General features: G+C 39.8%; 1 protein-coding gene across 4 annotated transcripts in view; it reads left to right on the top strand.

Moving 5' to 3' along the window:
* The window catches only part of LOC146708760 (calcium-dependent secretion activator 1-like), a 344830-nt gene that overhangs the window by 229685 nt on the left and 90460 nt on the right, over window positions 1-24685 (top strand). For all 4 annotated transcript variants that reach the window (XM_085455584.1, XM_085455583.1, XM_085455585.1 and 1 more), the window contains 3 exons: window positions 5340-5446; window positions 9697-9853; window positions 20704-20845. In XM_085455584.1, the coding sequence (XP_085311710.1) occupies window positions 5340-5446; window positions 9697-9853; window positions 20704-20845 (406 nt within the window). The remainder of the gene's footprint in view (window positions 1-5339; window positions 5447-9696; window positions 9854-20703; window positions 20846-24685) is intronic.

Genomic DNA, 24685 nt, shown 5'->3' with positions numbered 1-24685 from the left:
AATATGTCTATTGTTGTTCTCTTCAATATATCAGCCAGCTCTTCCCTTTGCCAGTCATAGTCCCTAGATGTGAAGCGCCTATTATTACCTTCAAACTCCCACCTTTCCTTTTCTCTCGCTGATTCTAAACATGCAAACATGGCTTCCCCCTTCCTTTGTTCTTAGCCAACAGTAGCACAGTTTCCACTGGCACCCTTTTATCCAACAGCATTGTCATTCTTATCCCAGACCTCGACAGACCAGTATGGACCAGTATCCTGACGCAGTCCTACCCATTTATTTGGGCTGGACTGACGTTTATGCTTTAGAAGTGAAAACTCAACACAACTCATCTGAGTGCTTGTTGTTCAGCTGTCGCACATCATTTTCATTACAGTGAAAGTATGCGACCCAGAATATGTTAATAAAACTGGTGTTTGTGAAGTAGTCACACTCGAACGTCAAGGAAGGTGGTAGGGAAGCAGACTATGCAGACATTTTGGGTTTCCAAGGTGAGCAATTTATTTGCAGTGAACTTAATTTAATGTATAACTTAACAAAACTTTCCCCAAATCAATTCATTTAACAAAACTCAACATAACATGGCTCTGGTGACACAGCTCACCTCTCCTCTCTCCTGCATCTGGTAGAGACTGGCTTTAAATAGGGCCATCAATTTCCCTCCAATTGCCCAGCCAGTACCACTCACTCAACTGAGGGATCTAAAACTCTACTCAGGTTATCTAAAAACACAAAACCTCTACACACTTCTAATATGCACATTTACACAACTAAATGGCAGTATTAACAAAAGGAAAAACATTCAACAAATCCCTTTAAACATTAACACAAACAAAAGGAAGCATCTCTCTGGAAAAAGAAACCCCTCCACATGGTTTGACCTGATGATGTCATGTGTGACATGATCAGGACTTTAAAATGAGGAAATGCCAAGCGGGCGTTTCCCCACACCTGACACTCATGATGACTGAAAAGACAAACAGAGTAAGTATGAACAAATGACTTAATCTGTAACATAATAAAGTATAAAGAAACATAACTTAGTATTTGTCTTAATTTGCAGAATGTTTGATTTGCCGGCAACAAAACGCTTACACAAACAAACCCGGGATAGTGAGTGAAGCAATGTTACTTGACAAATAGCAAATCATAGCAAATACATAGAAACAGATGTGTACAATGTGCAAAAAAAAGGTAAACACATATGGGACAAATGGAGAGAATTACAACTGCTTCTCCACTTTGTCACAGTGTTCTGCAGACTCAGCCATGTTAGTCTGCTGTTATACAAATGCTATCTCTCATCAGCTTGCTGTGTTGTTCATCACTGAGCCACAACTCTACCAGCACGTGGTCTGAGTGGAGTCGGTGACATTTTCAAGTTAAAGCAGTTTCTGTGTCATGTGTATGTTCTCAGCAGAATTACACTACTGAGTGTACCATATCTTCTATTTCTATATGCTAAACATTTACGATTTCCTTGAAAACAATTTAATTAGTTAAAATAAATGACAATGTTTCTCAAGTATAGATACACAAAGATGCCTTTGACAAAATGTTTTAAAATGAGCAGCACTCAAACATACGGAAAAAAAATTAAGACGGACTTTTGCGAGATCTCGCAAAAGTCCGTCTTAATTTTTTTCTCTCCCATGTCCCCTGCGGGGCTCCGTACAAACAACCCGATGACTGTTTTAAAAGAAAGTTAAGGGAATAAACATGACATTTAATTATAATGATGTTATTAACCAACTTTAGATGGAATAATGCCAACCAGTGCAGAGGAGAGAGGTCTACAGAAGAAAAGACTGGAAGCTAACACTGGTCAAGATGCTGTGGATTTCTGGTTTTGATTTAATTAAGAGATGTTACTGAGGATGTGCAGCAGCAGCAGCAGCGGACTGAGAGGACTAAAACCACTGACAATCAAAGATTGGTTAATGGCTTAGGATGAATAATCTCAACTGGTTGGAAGCAAGGAGGTCTGCAGGAGAAGAGAAAGGAAGTTAATGAAGTGAAGTTTAGGATTGCAAGATTTAAGCACACAAGTGTGTGCTGATGTGTTTCTGAAGTCTTCCTAGTTATTTTCCAGAGTAGATGACTTTTAGGGGCATTGGATTGGCAAGCAGCAATCCAGGGAGAGACAGAGGGATTTGATGGAGAGTGGGCAGAGAGGTGGGCTACTGGGACGGCCTTGTTATTGTTGTTGTAGCAGTTCTCTGTTTGGATTTAACCCCTTAACTCCATAATATTCGATAGATACAGGGTTTTGGTTTTTTTTGAGACTTCTATTACATCACCAGTATGATTTCTTTCCCTCCTGAAAAATCAAAATAAATTGCACAATACATTTATAAGCATTTAAAAAAAAAGGCAGATATAGCAAATACGATACAAATTAAAAGTCATACATGGAGATAATTTTTTCTTTTAACAATAAACTCTCCATTTAAAAAAAGAAATTTCTTGCAATGATTTTGTATTTCAGGCTATAAGGGGTTAATGAGTTAAGCCAGCTGTGCTCTTCAGTCTCTTTAACAAAAAAGTCAGCAAATATTTTGGGAAACAACACACAGGCATAAAGCAGGAGGCTGGGAAACAAGAACCAAATGTGCAGAAAGTAACAAAAGTATAGCTAATAAAGACCTATTTAATGTTGGTGGTAAAGAACAAGGTGGTAAACCCATTGTTTCAGACTGGGTGCACAAGCTGATCTTTTAATGCAGCTTCGTTGATGAGACACTCCACAGCAGTAAGCCTGGGTTTTATTGGTTTCTCCATGTAGGAAGATGGGTTTGGTTATACACAATTGTAGGTTTGTTTAGCTCCATGAAGATAAAGGTTATCGAGGTTGTGGTGTGTGTTATATTTGAAAGACTGTTTTATATCTTGAAACAGCCGTACTTTACACAAGACTGAAAAAACAAACAGGGCTAAGAATAAAGTAAGAAGATGTCGATTAAAAACTTTGTTCTTAGAAGATAACGTACAATCATGTCGAAAAATGTTTTCCATATCAGGGCATCATTTAAAAAAGATCTTAAAAAGATCTTGTCCTTAATCTAACCGCAGGTATGAAACCATTTCACTATTTAAGAAGAATAAAGCCAAAATGAAGAATCAATCTGTGAAGAAGTGCACCTAATCATTCAGCTTTTAGAACAACCTTTAGCAACAAATTCTTCTCTGTGTTAATTTAATAGTCCCTCACATTGCCTTGGTCCACTCATCTGTACAATATCACTTCAGTTCATTGAGGTTTTTGGGCATTTGTTAAAGCTCTCTTCAGTTCCCACCACAGCATTTCAAATAGGCTGAGGTCTGGACTTTTGACTGGGCCATCCCTTTATCTGTGTTCTTTTCTTTTTCAGCCATTCTGTTGGTGTGTTTGGGATCATTGGACTTTATTTACCAATATGTCTGTGGAACTGTTCTTACCCTGTGTAAAAAAACAATTGTGTATGCAAAGTTATTTCATTTATGAAGCATGTGACTATTTCTGTTTTTCATATGTTTGTAAATCATAATTATTCTGAACCAGTAGGTGTGTGCAATCTGCATGCAATCTGCGAGAAAGTCTGACTTAAGAAACGTAAACAATTTTGTACAAAGAGAAAGTCAGAAAGGAGCAGCTTTCCATAGTGTTTATATAGGAGTGACGACATAAGAACTAAGGCTTGGCTGAAACTGGCTCATGCATCAGACAATGGCTGTTCTGAACTTATAGAGCGTATGTCCAATTTATGCACAGATTTGTGCATAAATTGGACATACAAACATTACACTCAAAAATCTGATTTTTGGTACCTGAATTTTTTCATACTGGAACAAATGACAATTTGAAACTATGAAACTTTGGCCGTGCGTGTACAAATGGCTGTCTATGGAAGTATACACAAGTCTTTAAAATTATTGAATAAATAAATTGCATAACTTGCATTGCAAAAACTAAAAATAAAAAATGAAATGATAAATGCAAAGATTTCAAAAACAATACCGGGAAAAAAACAATATAGTTGATGTGCTGTAATTAAATTGAATAATTTATTCACTGTAATATTCTTCAGTGCCACGTCATGGTGCCAATGCCTGCAGCTTCCTAATATTTATTCCTACAAAGCTATTATTCAACTTCATTTTTAGTGATATAGTGCCAAATCATAACAACAGTTCCCTCAAGACTCTTTATATTCTAAAGTAAAGACATTACAAAAATACAGAGAAAGCCCAACAATCTGATGACCCCATATGAGCAAGTACTTTGGTGACAGTGGGAAGGAAAAACTCCCTCTTAACAGGAAGTAGACAGGGTCATGGAGGGGTGGCCATCTACAACAACTGGATATTGTTAAGTGGACATAGAACAAAAACACGCTGTGGAAAAGAGCCAGAGGTTAATAACAACTATTGATTAAATGATGTGTGGTGTATAAACACATGGTAAGTGGGGAAAAAGGTGAAGTAGGAAACAATCAATTATAGTGCAAGAGGCCTAGGCTCCTGGGGGACTCCCATGATGTGATGATTCAGGGTCACCTGATCTAGCCCTTGCAATGCGCTTTGTCAAAAAGGAACGTTTTAAGCCTAATCTTAAAAGTAGTACTGCTAGCCTAAAGGCCCTTGGTAAACAGCCCGTTAATATCAGAATCAGAATCAGCATACTTTATTAATCCCTAGGGAACTTATGTGAGCTATTACAGTTGCTCCAGTACAGTAACATTAACAAAAATAGACCAACCTATTTAACAAGACAATATGTTAAGATATAAGGAATAGCACAACGTATACAAATCACCAAATAATAAATATCCAGGGTTGGCAGATATAATTAGAAATAAATATCACGGAAATTGACAGCAATATTACCAAGTAAGTAAGAGTATGTGCAGAAAGGATGTAACTATTGCAGTGTTTACAGTGTAGTGGATGGAGGAATTGTACAGGGAGACGGCCACAGGCAGGAATGATTTCTGATCATATTTAAGATTGAAGCATTAATTAAGAGTAGGACGTCTTTGAGCAGTCTTATAGGAATGGGGCAGATGATATGGTTGGGAGAAAGTAATTACTGAAGTTAAGTCAGGAAGATCAATTGGACAAAAGTCCTTCCTATTGGGGACCCATTTCTCATATAAGTTATTAATCAAACTTCTACTTTCATTTATAGCTTTGATTAAGAATAAAGCTGATTTACTATTAGTAAATATGGAAAAGCTCTGTTATAGCACTGCCTAGTGTCATACACTTTGGGTTGCATGGATAGAGGCTTATGAAATTAAGAACAGATTGTGATCACACCTAGAGGGTATCCACACTGATCTTTGACCTTTGTGCTTCAGAAAATGTGGGAAGGCTTGCCACCCCTGCCAAAAAACTGGAGGACACGATCCGTTTGGCTGAGCTGGTGATTGAGGTGCTTCAGCAGAATGAGGAACATCATGCTGAGGTCAGTGTGCTGGTACATATGCATATAGCCACACCATGTCCCTACTCCATTGTATACGTTCTACATATTTGTCTCCAATGCAATGTTAAAATAAAAAGGTCTACAGAGCTCCTCAACATTTGTTTTCAAAGATAAACTGAACACGTTTTTTTGTCTCGTTGCAGACTGAAGTTAGGTAGTTGTATAACTTTACTTGAATGATAAATACAAAGCTTCTCACTGCTACCTACCTGCGTTAAACTATCATTCTCCATGTTATCTGCACAATAGGCCACAAAGTACATATTCTAAAGTGCAAGTAGGTTTATAAAAGCAGGGGAAACGCTTTGCTCTGCTGTGTATGCTGTGCTGTTTAGCTACATTTTTGTCACTTTTCTGTAACTAAAACAAAGCTGACTTACTGCTTCTCTACTTTTTATTCCAATCACTTATTTGTTTTGCGGGGAATTGTTTGAACAGGGAAAAGAGGTATGTGATTGTCTTGGTGCCATATACCCCATTCCCTACCCTACCCTCAATATACCCATAGAACCTGTGCATGCACTTATTGACACAGCTATTGTTGTTGAGGAATATTAATATTTCCCTTTTCAACAATGACACAAACCCATTTCAGCTTGTTGTCACTGCCATTCAAGTACTTGGAGAGGTGCTCGTTAGATTCGAAGCTTGCAACAGTTTTGCCTTCATTATTGAAGAGCAGACACAAGTACTTAGGCAGTGTGTTTATTTGTCCAAAGCATTAAGCTAGTATGTTTGGAGAAAGCAAGGGGGAAAACAGATTTTCCTATATTCTAACGATGTACTTTGCTTTCTAAGAGCCTACCACAAATCATCCCAGAATATAACAGCATGTTTATTGTGTTTAGTCATTGACATTTACTTATCCTACTCAGTAATTCATCTATCATGGAGATGTACATGTTCTTTTCAGTAAATCCACCAAGTAAGTTTGGTGAGGGTGTTTCTCATCCTTCCTTTTTTAAACAAATTTGCTTTGGACCTTTCAGCACACATAATGGAGGATATGAGCCATCTTTCACACTATGACCATGCCCCTTGCATTTCAGCAAAATTCCTTTCCCTGCTGCTCCAGTGAAACTTTAAACCAGTGTACATGACTCCAGCCCAAACGTGTTGAAATATTCTGTTACAGTTTATTTTCTCTTGAGTTTTTGATCCTGGTTTATCCATGTACAACCCTAATTCTTCAAAATTTAGGATACTGTGTCAAATGTAAATTTAAAATATAATACTCTAAATTGTGAGAATGTTGAATATACAGTAACATTAAAACATTTAGAGGCTTAAGGCCAAAAATCAGTATTGGCTAACCATGGCCTTCAGGTCTCAGGCAAGCACTTTCAGAAATAAAGTGATTCAGGAAGTCTCTGGGCCTGAGCTCATTTAAAATGGACTAAAGCAAACTGGAAAACTATTCTGTGGTCAGACGCATCAAATGTGGGCACCTCAACCTCTTGGAAAAAATAGCACACGGACCAAATGGCTTATTATATGTGAGGAGTTCAAAAGTCTGCATCTCTGATGGTATGGGAGTAGATTATTGCCCATGGCAACAGCCGCTTGGACATCAATGCTGAAGGTATATCCACAGTGTATAGCGGTCACTCAAAAACTGATTCTTTACCCCCAATAAACACCAAGCAAAGTGAACTGATTTAAATAATGAATCATTAAGAAAAGTGTACTTGGTTTAAACTGAATATATACCAGTCAAGTACATTTAATGTGGCCAGATTATAATAAATGTAACATTTCACATTGTACGTTTTACTATTATATGAAAAATGTACATATAATTAAATCAGTTAAAGTCAGGAACTTTTTGCTTGTTTGTTAGTTTATATGTTTTCGCTGCCATATGCTTCCTAGCATCTTATCAGACAAGAATGGCGTAACATTCCCCTCCCAAAAGTCCGGAAATCTGTCTCTTGAGGTCCCAGATGTTTACTGACTGTTGTTAAAAGGAGATGGGAAGCTAAAGTGATAAACACGCCTGTCTCCCAGCTTTATTGAGACATGTTGATTTGATATGTTTTCCATGTTATTTTGTGGATAAAATATAAGTTTATGACATTGAAGAATGTTGCATTCTGTTTTTACTAATATATGTTACACAGCACCCTTGCTTTGGAATTGGGGTTGGTTTTCCTCTCATGTAATCACCAGCTTTAACTTGACTTAGACTTTGCACTCTAATCCTAATAACTGGAATTAAGTTATAAAAATCATTGTAAAACTGCAACAGTTTTTTTTCTTTACTATTTTGTGAAAAAAGTTGAAATGATATAATAGTTGAAATAGTTGAAATAGTTGAAATGTGGAGATTGCAGTTGTTTCAAACAAACTGCCACAGCTGTTATATACCCTCCACAAAATGCCTTGGGTAGATGCTTACATTCTTCTTCAGAATCTGTTTTAGTTACAAGGAAATTATTTCTCTATTAGCACATAAACACTGTGCTAACATGTGGTTATAAGTAAAAGGTCGCAGCAGATGGCCCCGCCCCTCCCTGAGCCTGGTTCTGCTGGAGGTTTCTTCCTGTTAAAAGGGAGTTTTTCCTTCCCACTGTCACCAAAGTGCTGCTCATAGGGGGTCATATGATTGAGTTTTTCTCTGTATGTATTATTGTACGATCTACTGTACAATGTGTTATTGTGATTTGGCGCTATGTAAATAAAATTGAATTGAATTGAAAGGATGGTGCACAATGCTGCATCTGGACAGAAGGAAAAAAACATGCAAATGTGAAAGAGTGGATTTGTTCAAAAAGAAATTTCTAGCAGTGGACGGATGGGAGGATATCGATGATTACAACCTTGTGTAGTGAAGAGTATCTATGTTGTATCACAAGACACAAAGGCTCATCAGTTTGTTTCACTAGCTCATCTACACAAGGCATTTTGGAGCAGCCAAGGCAGTTTGTTTGAAACAAGACTGTAGACCTGCACGAGCCATCAGCAGAAGGTTGGTGAGAAAGTGACAACTTTGGTACAATTATCTGGAAATGACAAAAATATGAAATGATCAGCTTCATGCAAGATCTTGCCTCATTAGTTGAGGATGATCATGAGAAAGGTGGGGGCCCACCAGGTTCGTTTTTAAGTTTGAGGGGCCAATGGATGGGGGCATGAAACGTCTTGGAGGACCTCCTGTAGGACATTTGTGGAGGGATCTTAAGCTTTGAGTTCCCATGCAGCAGCCCAGAAACCTAAAGGATTTAGAGAGTTTCTTCAAAGAGGAGTGGGTCAAAATCCCCTCTTGGTGACCAACTACAGTAAATGTCCTACCACTGTGCTTGCCAAGTTTCTCCACCAATTACTAAGTTATGTTTTGTTGGGAATCAAACACTTACTTGGCTCAATGAGATGCAAATGATTTTTTTATTTCGTAGTATTTCTGGTTGGTAATCTGTCTCTCCTCATTAAAATGAAACAAACAAAATTAGAGACTGTGCATTTCTTTATAAGTGAGTAAGCTTGCAAAATTTGCAGGGGAATGTTTTTTATTGTAATAACAAGACTGATGATTACAAAAACAATGACTGGCACTAACTGAATGTGATTCATCCGCTGCTAACTGCTCCCAGTATACCACCCTCCCACACCACTTCCAGTACTAGAGAGAACATTCAAATGACAGTGTTAAAAGCTTGGTGTGAATAGACAAACAGTTTGGATCCTCAGGGTCCCTCTTAAAAGGCCTGGCAAGAGTAAGGGTGCCTGGAGAAAACTCAGTGTATTTGATGAGAGTAGCCAGGTTGCGACCAGTCACTGCACTGCACATATTTGATGGGGAGATACAAGTGTGGCACAGTTCAACAGCTCCTTTCTTTTGATTGACTTGCTGAAGAAGCTGCGGGTGAGTGTTTAAGTAGGTCCCTGCCAAGTCTGTCAAGGAGCTGCTGCTGTTTCCTCTGTGGGACAACAGAAAGCATGTGATTTTTTTTCCACACTCTTGGTGTTTCTGTTCCGAGTGGTGAAGAATCCCTCCCCGGAGATTGTGCAGTAAAGTCATTGAGGCAACAACTTGATTTCATATGATGAAAAGTGTGTGAGAGCCTTTGAATCTCATTTCCTGTAGAGGCTAAAGATGAAATAAATCTCCAAATTCTCAAAGATGTGTCCAGTGGGGTCGCTCATACTGCATTAACTGTCTTCTTACACTCTCAGCTCCATACTTACCTCTGACTTTTTTCCCCGCTCTCTTCCCCTCTTTCCATCTGAAGGCCTTTGCATGGTGGTCAGATCTGATGGTGGAACATGCTGAGACCTTCATGTGTCTCTATTCGACCGAGATGGATGCAGCTCTTGAAGTTCAGCCACCTGACAGCTGGGACAGTTTCCCTCTCTTCCAGCTGCTCAATGACTTTCTGAGGATGGACTGTGAGTGTATGGCTATTCAAAAAAGTATATTCAGATGTCAGTATGGACCCTGGAGTAGTGGTCTTTGACTGATGAAGTGATTTTGCTAGGGCTGGAGGTCTGAAGGGTGTAATCTAAGGGAACATCCTTAATTACACACAGTAAATACACACATGGATTAGACCTTCTGAGCATTATGCTCTGTTTAAGCAATGATGAAGATAAGTTTTTAATTGCTGAAGATTTTTTCAGTTTGTAGTACAAATAGTCTATTTAGTAGACTGCACATACCTTCTTTGTGACAGCGTATTTAAGAGTTTTTAAAATATTTCTGTATTTATCCAGGAAAAACTGAATGTAAATTTTGGTTGGGCAGTATTTAATGAAAGTTTTTTACTGCCTCTAAAGAAAAAAAAATTTTAATAAAAAATTCAACCTGAAACTTTAAAACTAATCCTGATTTTAGTTCCTCTGTGATAGTCTAAATTCTGTACTCAATTTATCCCTATTCAGAAAAAAACACTACATTTAAGAATTAACAACAATATAGTCCAGACTAAAAATCCACCACAATCAAATTGACGACTATGTGCAGTACCATGCTCCCTCCATCCTATGATGATTTCATTCATATTACTACCACTACTACTTTACTGTACATTTGCCTTATTTTTAAGGTTGACCAACTTAAATAACTTCATATTGTTGGCATGTTTAATTGACAGTAGTGCATCACGTTGAATATAATCATCATATGTTGCAATTTGTTCTTGCCATCCCTGGTCATAGGTAAAGATGAGGGCATTATTAAATAGGAATTACACTGCATATTTCAAATGTACTTAATAATCAGTTAAATCAAGGACAGTACCATTGTACATGTACATGTACATTACGTGAGTAAATGCTCTTACATTCAACTGCTGCATCTTTGTAGGTAAACCTCATTTGGCACTAACATCACTGACAAATCAGTGACAAACAGCAAAAAAAGCATCTCCACACTACTGAGCCCAAACGTTTTTTAACATGTACATATATTTACAGTAGTTTTGTGTGTGTGTGTGTGTGTGTGTGTGTGTGTGTGTGTGTGTGTGTGTGTGTTGCCGACGGTTGCTGCAGGCCACTCATCTCTCTAATGAACTGCATACACTTGCCTGCAGGAACACTGTCCATGCAAAAGATACACATACACTTCACGAAGCAGACTCAATCTGCTAATTGTCCCTTGGGAAAGATTCCCCTTTTCATTGTGTCAGTTGGGAGTCAAGGAGAAGATAGAATGTTGTCCACTTATTCAGCTTAAGTGACCTGAGCACAAAAAAATTATCATGCTCTTTTGTTAGTGTCATGAAATTGGCCTCCTTCTCATTTGCTACATCGTGTCATTGTGTGCGAATTCCAATTATAGTGCATAGCAATGAACATAGCTACGCTGGGAAACACTAAAAGAAAGCTTGCTTGCAATAATACACTGACTAAAAAAAAAAAATTATGCATTCTCTATGTGCATTCATAGCTGGTCAAACAAATTATGAACTAAATTATGATTATTAAAAAAACATTATAAATTTGAACCCCTTTGTAACACAAAAGGTCATAGTCCATCCAACGGGGTTTGTTTTTTGTTTTGGAAAATTTGAAGCGAGAAGGCCCGATGGCAGACCTAGGACACGCTGTAGAGATTACATCTCTTGGCTGGCCTGGGGAGGTGTTTCCCAGGTTAGCTGAGGGAGGTGGCTAGGATGAGGGAGGTCTGGTTTCTCTGCTTGGGCTGTTTCCCTGCTACTCGGCCCCAGATAAGTGATAAGAAAATGGATGAATGTGAAGGTTCTCATTCATCCAGGTCATGGCAATCTACACAGCTTAGAAAGAAATGGGTTCAGAGTGGAAGCAATTTCTCTAAGTGATGTCTGTTTTTAGAGTTAACTAAGCAAGCACTGCTTGCCCTGTTGGTCCTGATAGAACACTACTGGTTAGAAGATATTATATACTAGGTTTCATTGACTAAATTGGACTTCCATAAAAAAGGTCCCCTTCTGAGTTCCTCAGAAAGATTAAACATGGTTTGATGATGGTCCAAAAAGAAAGGGTGGTTCACTGCTGGGTACAGAAGATGGTTGTTGTGGGTGTCAAGGGCAAAATGCTGTTAAGACAATGTGGCCTGATGCTTTGTAATATACCATGCCAGAAGGCCTGCTTCCCACACAGCATAACAAACGCACGTTAGAAAAGTATATGATTATAGTGACATGTTTTTGCAGAAGGTCATCTGTTCTTTTGCCCCACAGCGGTGCACTTATGGAGCAGTAAAAAACTACATTAGTCAGGTGCCAAAGTCAGGCTGCCATTCAAGAAGTTAATGAGGTCTAAAGTCGTCGTAGCTAGACCATGGCAAGCCCTGCGAACACACTCCTGGACACAACACATCCAAATGGACAGCAGCCGCTCAAGTGGCTAATTGGGAGAGGGGCAATCAGGGAACACAACAAACATTGCACCTACTGTGTATCATCGACCTTGACTCCAATGCCAATGCACACAAACACAAACACACATTCTCAGAGGGGGAGAGAAAAAAGAAAGAGAGAGAGGGAGAGAAAAAGCAGGCACACTGCATGGAGCCGTGAGGCATCACATTAGCACACACTGGCCTCCATTTTATCTCCTGTGGTCTTTGTCAGTGTTGCCTTTTTACCAGTTGGGAGCCAGCAGAGCGGGGGAAATGTGGCTTGGATTCCAATGTCTTGTTTAGAAAGATTGAAAATGCTGTGTCATTCCCATTATTGAAGTGCACAAACAACAACCTCCTTTGTCACTATTCATTATCAGGGATTATGATTGCTTTCTGTGCCCTTTGCATCTATCCTGCGAACAAAGAAAAACAGTAATGCAATAGTGACAATGGGAGCTTTTACAATCCCTTTGAGGAAGTCTGCAGTGATTAAACCACAGGTACACACTCATCAGCCACTTTGTAGTTACATCTGTGCTCATTAACACAACTATCTAATCAGCTAATCACATGAAAGCAACTCATTGCATTTAGGCATACAGACCTGCTAGAGAGACCTGATGAAAACACCTGCTGAGTATCAGAATGGAGAAGAAAGGAGATTTAAATTTAAAGAAGGGAGATTTATGGTTTATTTCAAAGAGCTGCTAAAAGCGTTCAGAGTCTGCTGACAACAAGGAAGGTTGTTTCAAAGTTTAGGAGCCACAATCTAAAACGTAATACAAAGGTAGGGACACAGCGGTGTAAAGCACACCACCACTGGATTCTAAAGCAGTGGAGATGTGTTCTCAGAAGTGACGAATCATGCCTCACCATCTGGCAACCCGAAGGATGAGTCTGGAGTTGGTAGCTGAAGCTGAGCAGAACAGTACTGTCTGACTGCAAGCTGACAAAGTTACAGTTTGGTGGAGGCTGGATTATAGTGTGGGATCGTAGGGGAGGGCTTCTTGGCCAATATCATTGTGCAGTTCTGTAAGAATGGTCAAATATTCCCATAAACATACTCCAAAGCCTTCCGGAAAGCCTTCCCAGAAGAGTTTAAGCTGTTATAGCTACAGAGAGTGGGCACATTAAATCCTATGGATTAAGACTGGGCTGACAGTATCAACTTCATATGCATGTGAAGACAGATTAGTAAATACTTTTGGCAATAGCGTGTAGAATAAGAAAGAAGAACTGGACCAATGACTAAGCTCTGAGGCATCTCACATATTTGAAGTTATGACAGCGACATCTAGGTAATATTACATTCTGAGGTGTCTGTCAGATATGCATGATGGGATCGGTTGCAGAAATATTAATCCAGTTTTGTAATCTTTCAAGATGAATGGCGTGATCACCAGTAACGAGAATAAATAGAGCAGAATTAAAATATTCGCCTTTCTCTAAGTGTGTAAAAATATAATATTAAAATATTAATATGGAAAAATGATAAAAATATAGTTTTTGCAGACCGGATTGGAACAAATATAGTGTTACCCTCAACCAGTCCAAGTAGCTGATAGGCAGCAACTTTCTTGAGGATTTTAGAAATAGATGGAAGTTTCGAAATGGGTCTGTAATTGTCCAAACCAGTGCGGATTTTTTAAGCAGATGAAATGCTGGCTGTATTAATATTTATTAAAACAGTTCAAGCCTAATTAGCACCATGGATCACTACTCTATAGAGATTGGGCTCTTTTAAAAGATTTGGCTCTTTTGTCTAGGCCAGTGTTTCCCAACCTTTTGGAGCCACGGCACAGATTTCACATTAGAAAAATCACACGGCACACCACCAAACAAAAATGTCACATATCGATCATTTTTCCCAGCACACCAGGCATAGCATTGGCTCAGTTTGTCCCTAGTTTCGCTTTCTTCTGACCACTACTCATGCTAGGGCCTTCATCTGGGTCGGGGTTTTCTCCAGGAACCAGGTCAGATGGATTAGTTTTTCTTTTCAAATACTTAATGAAGCGCTTAATAGCAATAGATGTCTCACTCACAGCATGACTATTATGTAATTTCTTCTTCGTCTTCTTCTGTTTTACTTGCAGTTGGCAACCCATTTAACTAGCGCGGGTAGTTGTACTGCCCTCTAGTGGAAGAGAATGTAATTGTTCTGCCTGTTACTCACGCCAATCGCTTAGAGTACTAATGAGGTGAAACCAGATAATCTTCCACGGCACACATGATCATTTCTCACGGCACACCTATGTGCTGCAGCACAGTAGTTGGGAAACACTGGTCTAGGCATCCTTAGAAGAGCTGGCTGTTCTGTTTTAGCCTAACCATTCAATTATGAATGGTTTGTGTGTTTAGATGATTTTTTTTTAATCCAGTGTTGTCATAAAGCCTTATTTTTATGCATTTACTGCTACTGGGGAGAACATACATTGGCTTTAAGGCCTGGACAACATTTTGCAAACTTGGCATTCTACAATAAATGCTCTCTGAAAAAAATTTGTAGTATATGTCCCATTCCTCATTTTACAAATTCTGCACTTAGCTTTGAAGTCTCCAATATCACTGACATGCAGCCAGATGGAGCTCCTTTTCTGTTTTTGCATGTTCACTTTTTCCCAATGCACTGGCACCTGGCCTGTACAACTGCACTTGCTGTCTTCGGAACATCCTATGCACATAGTCCTGCTTTAGTTTGTGTCAACCCCAAGCCCACATTTTTTTTTCCTGTGAAGAAACTGACAGATGTTAAGATTCCTTATATTGTTTCTGTGGGAAACGTAGTTGGAGTAACCTGTTGTGATGTAAAGTAGTTGGGTGTGCTTGGAAAAAGAGATGCTTAAACTTGATAATACTGGGACTTTAACGACACCTTAATTTTGTATAAAATTGTGCTGATTGCATCTTATAATCATCTTGTTACAGTGTTTTATACATACAGTTTGTTATTAACACTCAAAGAGACTGATAATCAGAATACTTTATTAATCCCTAAGGAAACTACGTGGGTTACAGTTTCTCAAAGACAGTAACATTAACAGACTAAACTAATTAAATAATACAATATGTTACACAGTTTACAAATTAAAGAAATAGCACAAATATATACAAATCACTCAATTATAAATATCAAGAATGATAGATAATAATGGAGAGACGTGCAGGAACTCTTTAAGATATTTGGGAAGAATAATGCCGTTGGAGCAGTAAGAACTATGCATGAGAAACTATATTCATAAACTCAGTCAACAGAACAAAACGAAAGCCCTAACAATAACAGACATGGCTGAAACATCATGGCATCTTTTATTCAGTTTAGTTTCATTTTACTTATATATTTATTTATATAGCGCCAAATCACAAAAACAGTTTGATTTATACTTTGCAAAGTAACGTAAATACACCAAATAATACAAAGAAACCCTCAACAATCAGGTTTAGGGAGGGGCAGCCATCCACCCACGGCCAGTTGGGGCTGAGGGGAAGAAGAAAGACACGTTGTAGAAGAGAGAGAGTAATATTAATGATAGCACTTTCTATTACAGCTCGGTTATGAAGTGGTAATAGTAGGGTAACAAGGTAGAAACAAGAAAGTAATGTGCTTAATTAAGAAATTATTACACAGAAGGTACCACAGGTAATTGAGTGGTAATAAGTAGGAAACAGAAATGCAAAATGCAAAACTGCCCATCTCTATTTAATAACATATTAATAACCTTTTAAATACAAACTTAGAAACTGCCGCAGGTGTTTTTCAATTCAATTCAATTCAATTCAATTTTATTTATATAGCGCCAAATCACAACAAAAGTCGCCTCAAGGCGCTTCATAGATACAGAGAAAAACCCAACAGTCATATGACCCCCTATGAGCAAGCACTTTGGCGACAGTGGGAAGGAAAAACTCCCTTTTAACAGGAAGAAACCTCCGGCAGAACCAGGCTCAGGGAGGGGCGGGGCCATCTGCTGTGATTGGTTGGGGTGAGAGAAGGAAGACAGGATAAAGACATGCTGTGGAAGAGAGACAGAGGTTAATAACAGATATGATTCAATGCAGAGAGGTCTGTTAATACATAGTGAGTGAGAAAGGTGACTGGAAAGGAAAAACTCAGTGCATCATGGGAATCCCCGGCAGCCTATGTCTATTGCAGCATAACTAAGGGAGGATTCAGGGTCACCTGGTCCAGCCCTAACTATATGCTTTAGCAAAAAGGAAAGTTTGAAGCCTAATCTTAAAAGTAGAGATAGTGTCTTTCTCCCGCAGGGTTTTGTGTTCTAAGCAGGAATTTAATACCATGGTACTGATAACTGAGTCTGGAATGAACAATAAACACAAAATGCTAATAATTAAGGTTTAAAGAATAATACTTATGAACACCTTAGATTTTCATAGGCCTTCATCACTGGTTGACCTCAAACCATCCAAAAATCCAGTCTCTCCTGCAGGAAGATATTCAAAAAATTTGAAATATATTTGTGTTAAAGCAAGCATGATATCACTGGCAGGTCACTGAGCAACAATTTCACAGATGCAAACTGTCCTATTTAAAAAATAATAATACAATAAAAAATAAAATGAACATTACAATTTGTGAATTAATTATTATTACATTCTTGTTTCTCCCTTGTTAACCTATTATAACCACTTTATTACCAAGCTGTGGTTACACATTATTGCCACCAGTTTTTGGGCCCTTATTACACTGAAATTGATATAATTGGATAATATCACTCAACTGCAACCAGTATTGCTGGCACAATATTACTCGGATATTAAGTGTGATTACTTTGGTAAGTAGTAGTAATTTAGAAATTATTACACATTATTATGTTCTTGTTTCTGTCTTGTTACCCTTCCTTACCTGTAATAGAAAGTGTGACCATAATAACGAATAATTAAATGCAGATTGGTGATAAGCGTAAGTGAAAAAAATGTGAGTGAAGAAGAAACACTCAGTGCATCATGGGAAACATCTAGTGGGCTGGGCCTATTGCATCATAACTAAGTAATGAAAATTTTAAGGTTAATCTTAAGAATAAAATTTATAATTATTTTTAAATGTTTAAATATAAAAATAGTATGTGTCTCCCAAATCCAAACTGGGTGTCAGAAGAGAGGCTTGAAAGCTAAAGACATTGCCTTCAGTTCGACTTGTAAATATTGTAGGAACCACAAGTAAAGCAGTCTGAAAGCGAAGTGCTTATTGGGGTGATACAGTACTATGAGGTCATTAAGAGGACACAGGGCCTGATTATTCTAGACCTCATATGTGAGGAGTAGGATTTTCCTTTAGATCTGGGATATAACATGGAGCCAATAAGCCAATATAGGAGAAATCTGCTCTCTCTTTCTAGTCTACTCTTTCTAGTCCCTCTAAGTTACTGAAGCAAAAATTAATGGTAGGACTTCTTTGAGCAGTCTTGTAGGAATGAGGTCTAAAAGACACGTATCTGCTTTAAATGTGCATTTGAGAGTTATACCACGTAGTAAAGTATCTCTGATCTGAAGCTAAAGGATAAAAGTGCAGGAATTATATCCTAAAATTGAACTAAAGTACTTTCACAAAGAAATATACTGCAAAGAAATGTATTTCCCACTGCTTTATAATCCATTATTGTAATTTTAAATGTTATTAAGAATTATCAGACAAAAGTAGGTTTTCAGGAAACACTGTTAAGTTTCTATGCCATATGTCAGAACAAGATCCAGAATGTGATTAAAGTGGTGGGTGGGTTCTTTTACATTTTGAGCGAAGTGTCAACATGAGTCAGCAGTGGGAGGTTTATTTTTACATTGTATGTCTTATAGCTTTTCTGCACTCGATTTTTTCAGCCATGTCGTTTCCAGAGACGGGCAGTAACGCGTTACAAGTAACGCGTTACTGTAATCTGATTACTTTTTTCAAGTAACGAGTAGAGTAAGGGATTACTATTGCAAAAACGGTAATTAGATTACCGTTACTTTCCCGCAGGAACGCTGCGTTACTGCGTTACTAAAACTGTGATATTTTTTTTTGCGAGAATGTCTCATGACAGTGACGTAAGCGAGTGCGCCGTTAGTGACAACAGCTGTGTGCAGATCAACAATAGATCACATATCGATTGTGGGAGAGAGTATGAGCGTGCAGCTTTTAAAGCGTGGAAGTACTGACCTTACTTTGAGTTTGATTCCATAAAAAGTGACAAAAACATTAGTGTCCATTGTGCATGGGAAGAAAACTTCTTTTTACAGCGAAAAAAACCCCTAAACAAGCACCGAGTGCGCAACGACGTAATGGGAAACTCACAGAGAAACTCGCGGATTCTTCAACTGACCGCGGCACACCTGCACCAGGGTAAACCTCCACCTGACGCAAAAGGACCGCTGACTCTTTGACTTTATTTATTTTCTGCTGTGTTTTACTTGCATCTATTTGAAAGACTGAGTGTAGACACACAAAATATTTTATTTTATGTGCTGGAATGTGCAGAAAATAGGTTTCAATGTTAAACTAATTTATTCAACTCAGAGAATGTTGCATATAATTAAATTTTTGCTTGATGCATAAAGTTAAAAGATTAAAACTGATAAAACAAGTTAAAAAAAATATACTTTTCCATTTGATTACATTTTGTATGATGGATTATGTAGAAAAAGTAGAATTGGGCTGAAAGATCTATCACTTTATCACCTATTCAGGTTGTAAATCGTGTTTTTAAAAAGTAACTAAGTAACTAAGTAATTAATTACTTTTGAAAATAAGTAATCAGTAAAGTAACAGGATTACTTTTTGGGGGAAGTAATCAGTAATTGGTTACTGATTACTTTTTTCAAGTAACTTAACCAACACTGGTCATCTCTCCATCAAACTACAGGGTGGTGGTGGTCAGAAACTTGTAAATAACTCATGAAAGAATAAAGTTACGTTGAAACCAAGCACTCCATTGTTTTTCTTGTGACATTACCAATAAGTTTGATGTGTCACAAGGCCCTCTTCCTATTAAAAAAACAAAAGTTGTATCCAAGATGGCCGACTTCTAAATGGCCACCATGGTCACCACCCATCTTGAGGAGTTTGCCCCCTCACATATACTAATGTGCCACAAACAGGACTTTAACCCTCTGGGGTCAAAATCACATGACCAATTTAAGACGACACAGCTACAAGATGCAGCACGTCAGAGTCTCCATTTCAACTTGGGTCGAAAGTACGGACTTCAAACTATATAGCAGTTTCTGAATTGTGTCGATGGGCCACGTAAAACCAGAGTTATGATAAAAAATACACGCGCTGTTTTTTTCTGAACAAACCAGTGGCGTTTACAGTGGGAAGAACGGTAAAAACTGCGTTTTCTACAGACAGCGCTAGCAAAAACGCTCCCTTTGCGAGCGAAAAAAGAAAAAAAAACACCCCTTCCCTATTGGTGATAGAGTTTACCATGTCAGCCAATCAAAAAAATGATAAGGCAACATGTGGCACTTGGTTGTTAAGGGAGAAGGGAAAGTTTTTAGGAGTGACACCCGTGACGGAAAGCGGGCGAGCGAAAGACAGAGAGAGAGCGAGTTTTCATATGTGAGACATTAGTGATGTTTAGCGTGTTTGGAGGCTGTAGTTAGTGTGTTGTGTAGTTATTGTCTTGTATTGAGTGTCAGGTAGACTGCTGAATTTCATATTTGCTTTCAAAAAGCCGTCAAAGGAAGATTAGTGTAAACGCTGTTCCCGCATGGAAAACTGGACTGATGCACCTCCTGCTGTCAGACCTGCAGGGTTTAGGCCTGTGGTATGCTCCTCTGTCTTATACTGAACACAAACTACATTTTTTGGACTGGCACAAATAATTTGTGTGCCTTCTTATTTGATGTAGAACACCTGATTGTTCTGTAAATAGATTTAAATGGTTATATAAAAAACGCCTGAGGCCTTGGCTGCATTTTTAGGTAAATAGTACCATATAACTTTGTTGTTTGCAAAACTTGTGCATAATGTTTAGAAATGTACAATTTCTATTTGCATTTCAAGTTATGAAAATGATTCATTAAACATGTTTGTGGGTTTTACAGTAAAAAATATAACTTTTGTTCTACTTGGATTTTGAATTTTTTGTCTGAATTTAGATCAACTGTGCTAATATAGTATACCAAAATGGAAAAATAACTCAAATTTCAGATATTTGAGGTTGTGCTGAAAATAATGATACCAAACAAGGCAAGAAAACCATATTTTAAAGGTGAAATATAGAGGTAAAATCAAAAGTAGTCAAAAACGGCCAATTATACCCTGGACCCCAGAGGGTTAATATCACCAACCATTCCCATTTTATTACGGTGTATCCATATAAATGGCCCACCCTGTAGAAATCCAATAAACCGGTCAGGTTCTATGCTATTTTGTCACCTCCTTGTCTATTTCTCTCCCTTTTTCTCTCTCTTTCAGATAACTTGTGCAATGGGAAGTTCCACAAACACTTGCAAGACCTGTATGCCCCCCTGGTAGTCCGATATGTTGACCTGATGGAGTCTTCCATTGCTCAGTCTATTCACAGAGGCTTTGAAAGAGAATCATGGGAACCGGTTAAGTAAGGACATCTTTATTTAATTTACCTTTGCTAATTTTTTCTTTTTCTTGAGGATCAAACCATATTGATTGGCACACATCCATTAGCCTTGCTTTGTAGTCCTTGTCAGCAACTTTTGTAGCATAAGAACATGCTTATTTTTTAATACATAAAATTCATTTAATCCATAATACATATACAACTGAGTTTATACAGAAAATTTCGTCTGTTTCTATGCTCACAGAAACAAGTCTGAACCTGATTTCAGATTTGCTTATCCCACAAGTGCCTTATGCAATTATATGTCTCTTTCCACACTCCTGCCACAGATACGGTACTTCACGTTCTCCCTATAATTCTATTGTGTAACACCAGTAACGACCATCTCTTATCTGCACCACATTTCCACCACTGTCAAAAGTTTTAACTCATCACCTTGAATCTTATTTTATGGAACAGGAAGATGCTCCAGGGAGCCAAGGCTAGCAAGTAGTAGATGAAGGACGGGGCAATTATGTTGATGGGCCAAAAATGTCAGTGTGAAATGATGCAGACAACTCAGGGCAAGACAGTAAAACTCTGACCTTAAGCCCTAAGCAGAACTGCACATTACTGTGTATGTTCCTGATAAAAGTTTTAACTATGCGTCTATTGAATTTTAGTCTTGTAGACTCCACATACATTTAGGCTCAGCCCATGGATTAAGGGCTGGGGTAGGGGCTCAACATGGGCCCTACCCTGGGCCTTGCTTCAGGGTGAGGCCCCAGTATGTGTACTTCAGGCAAGGTTTCCTGATTCCTTGTTCTCATCATCAGAGGGTTCTTTTCTTTAATCACGATCTTCAGACCTTGGCAATATTAAGTGGAATATATAGATAGTACCCTTTAAATGTCACACTGGAGCAGTAGTCCCCCTTTTCAATGAAGGGGTTAGGAAGCTGTGCTTTAACATTGGGGGACCACAATTGTTAGGAAATTACATGCCTTCTTATGAATGCAATGCAAAGCTTGTTCTGTATTTCTGGCAAACGGTCAGGCATGTTCATGTCAGGTATTGCACTCAGTCTGCAAAATCTACAGATTATGATATTAAGTGTACTGAGGTATTAGTAGACAGGTGGCACGAGACCCACAGGCTCAAGCAACATAACACCTACAGCTCAGGCTCAGGTAGTGTGGTACTCACAAGCTCAGGGTCCAGCAACTGGGACTGCATCACACGGCATGTAGTCTCCTCAGGCTGGGGCTGCTCAACAAGGGTTCCACTGGTTCTGAAGCCTTCTAAGCTCTGGGAAAACACAATGAGCAAAGCAGAAGAGAGACGCTTTATATGCCACTATCTAGGGGCAAGAAAGTACAATAATAAAGGTTAAGAGTGGGTTAAGGGTTAAGGTCTTGCTCTTCCATTCTCCAAAACCAGAATCAAATTCACAGTTGAAGGTAAAGTTGACGCGTTGAGGCTAGACTAGCTCAACCAATCAGGGGAGAGACTTGCAGAAACACTGTTCGGCCAGGGCCGTAACAGAGGAATATCAGGATGCGGAGGCTATGGCTGCACAAGGAACAAGCCACACTGGAATGGTAAATGGATTGTGTTAAGAAATAAATATATATTCTTAATGCTTATTTACTGACTATATTGTTTTATGTATTTTAATAATAGAGGCCTTTATAAACAAGGCCCAGAGTTGACAAAGAACTAGGTCAGAGGGTGACAAGTTGCCCTGGCAACAGACTTTAGAAAGGAGAAGTAAAGAGAAGGGGAAGTTTAGTGCAGAGCTGCACAGGAAGTAAGACACAAAGAAAGAGCAACTGGTACCATACAAGGAGTTTTTTTGATCGAAACTTAGCGTGTGACGTAGCCAAACTATACATATACACATTCACCTTGTGATTTTGTCAGAGCTGCGGATGTGTGCTCGTGCTGCAGTTCTCCATTTCCGTAAATGTTTTGACCACACTGGGTCCAGTTTTTCTTTTTTCGCCAAAAGAATTTAAAGAACTAAATTTAATAATTGGTGCCGTGACCCGGATTCTTTTGCGGCTGAGAGGATAGATTGGCTTAAGGTGGGATCTGATATGAGGCGAACAGGAGACCGGTCTAAAAGATTTAAAGGTAAGCACAAGCTGTTCAAGGAAAACGCAAATTTGTGCATATTGGATGAATTCTAAATGATCTGTTTGCCGAATGGAAGATCCTTAAATTGGCTCAGGAGTGGTGAAATTAAAGTAAATTATAAAATCTGTTAAGTAGATTTCTGGTGAAGACCCTTATGAAGAGAACATCGAGGGAACAGTTTTACCCTGCCCGGGATAGGGTTACCGAAGCCCCGCCCTGGAGCCAGGCCCGGGGAGGGTGCCCGAGGGCGAGCGTCTGGTGGCCGGGCCTTAGTCCATGGGGCCCGGCCGGGCACAGCCCGAAGAGGAGACATGGGCCCATCCTCCCGCAGGCCCACCACCCGCAGGAGGCACCATAGGGGTCGGGTGCATTGTGTGCCGGGTGGCGGCCAGGAGCGGAGGCCCTGGCGGACTGATCCCCGGCTGCCAAGACTGGCAATAGGGACATGGAATGTCACCTCTCTGGTGGGGAAGGAGCCTGAGTAAGTGCGTGAGGTTGAGAGGTACCGGCTAGATATAGTCGGCCTCACCTCTACGCATGGCTTGAGCTCTGGAACCAGTTTCCTGGAGAGGGGCTGGACTCTGTCTCAGTCTGGAGTTGCCCCTGGTGAGAGGCGGCGGGCTGGGGTGGGTATTCTAATATCCCCTCGACTTGCTGCCGGTACGTTGGGGTTTTTCCCGATGGATGAGAGGGTTTGTTCCCTGCGCCTTAGGGTCGGGGAACGGGTCCTGACTGTCATCTGCACTTATGCGCCGAGTCTAGCAGAGGCTCCCGTCCGCGAGATCTTCAACGCACACCTCTGGCAGAGCTTCAACAGCATTCCAAGGGAGACTGGGGACATTGAGTCCGAATGGACCATGTTCAGCGTCTCCATTGCCGAAGCTGCTGCATTGAGCTGCGGTTGCAAGGTGGTTGGTGCCTGCCGTGGTGGTAATCCCCGAACCAAATGGTGGACACCAGAGGTGAAGGGAGCCACCAGGCTGAAGAAGGAGTCCTATCGGGCTTGTTAGCCTGTGGGACTCCGGAGGCAGCCGACAGGTATCGACAGGCCAAGCGGAATGCGGCTCGGGCAGTGGCTGAAGCAAAAACTCGGGTGTGGGATGAGTTCGGGGAGGCCATGGAAAAAGACTTTCAGACTGCCTCGAAGAGATTCTGGCAAACCGTCAGGCGTCTCAAGAGGGGAAAGCGGTGCTCTACCTGCACTGTGTATAGTGCTGGCGGAGCACTGTTGACGTCGACTGAGAAAATTGTCAGGCGGTGGAAGGAATACTTCGAGGACCTCCTTAATCCCACTGACATGTCTTCCGAGGAGGAAGCAGAGTCTGGGGATAAGGGGAGTGACCCGACAATTTCCGGGGACGAGGTCACTGAGGCAGTTAAACAACTCCTTGGTGGCAGGGCCCCTGGTGTTGATGAGGTCCGCCCCAAGTTCCTGAAGGCTCTGGACGTTGTAGGGCTGTCCTGGTTGACACACCTCTACAATGTTGCGTGGAGATCAGGGGCAGTACCTGTGGACTGGCAGACCGGGGTGGTGGTCCCCATCTTTAAGAAGGGAGACCAGAGGGTGTGTTCCAACCACAGGGGGATCACACTCCTCAACCTCCCTGGGAAAGTCTATGCCGGGGTGCTGGAAAGGAGAGTTTGTCCGCTAGTCGAACCTCGGATACAGCAGGAACAATGCGGTTTTCGTCCTGGTCGCGGAACACTGGACCAGCTCTTTATCCTCTCCAGGATACTTGAGGG

The sequence above is a fragment of the Copadichromis virginalis genome, linkage group LG5 (assembly GCF_057382275.1).
Source record: "Copadichromis virginalis isolate Kocher_CV1m ecotype Utaka linkage group LG5, C_Virginalis_male_GT1.1, whole genome shotgun sequence".
In the NCBI taxonomy this organism is placed as follows: domain Eukaryota; kingdom Metazoa; phylum Chordata; class Actinopteri; order Cichliformes; family Cichlidae; genus Copadichromis; species Copadichromis virginalis.
The sequence above is the reverse complement of the archived record's forward strand: the minus strand, read 5'-3'. Positions and strand labels throughout refer to the sequence as shown.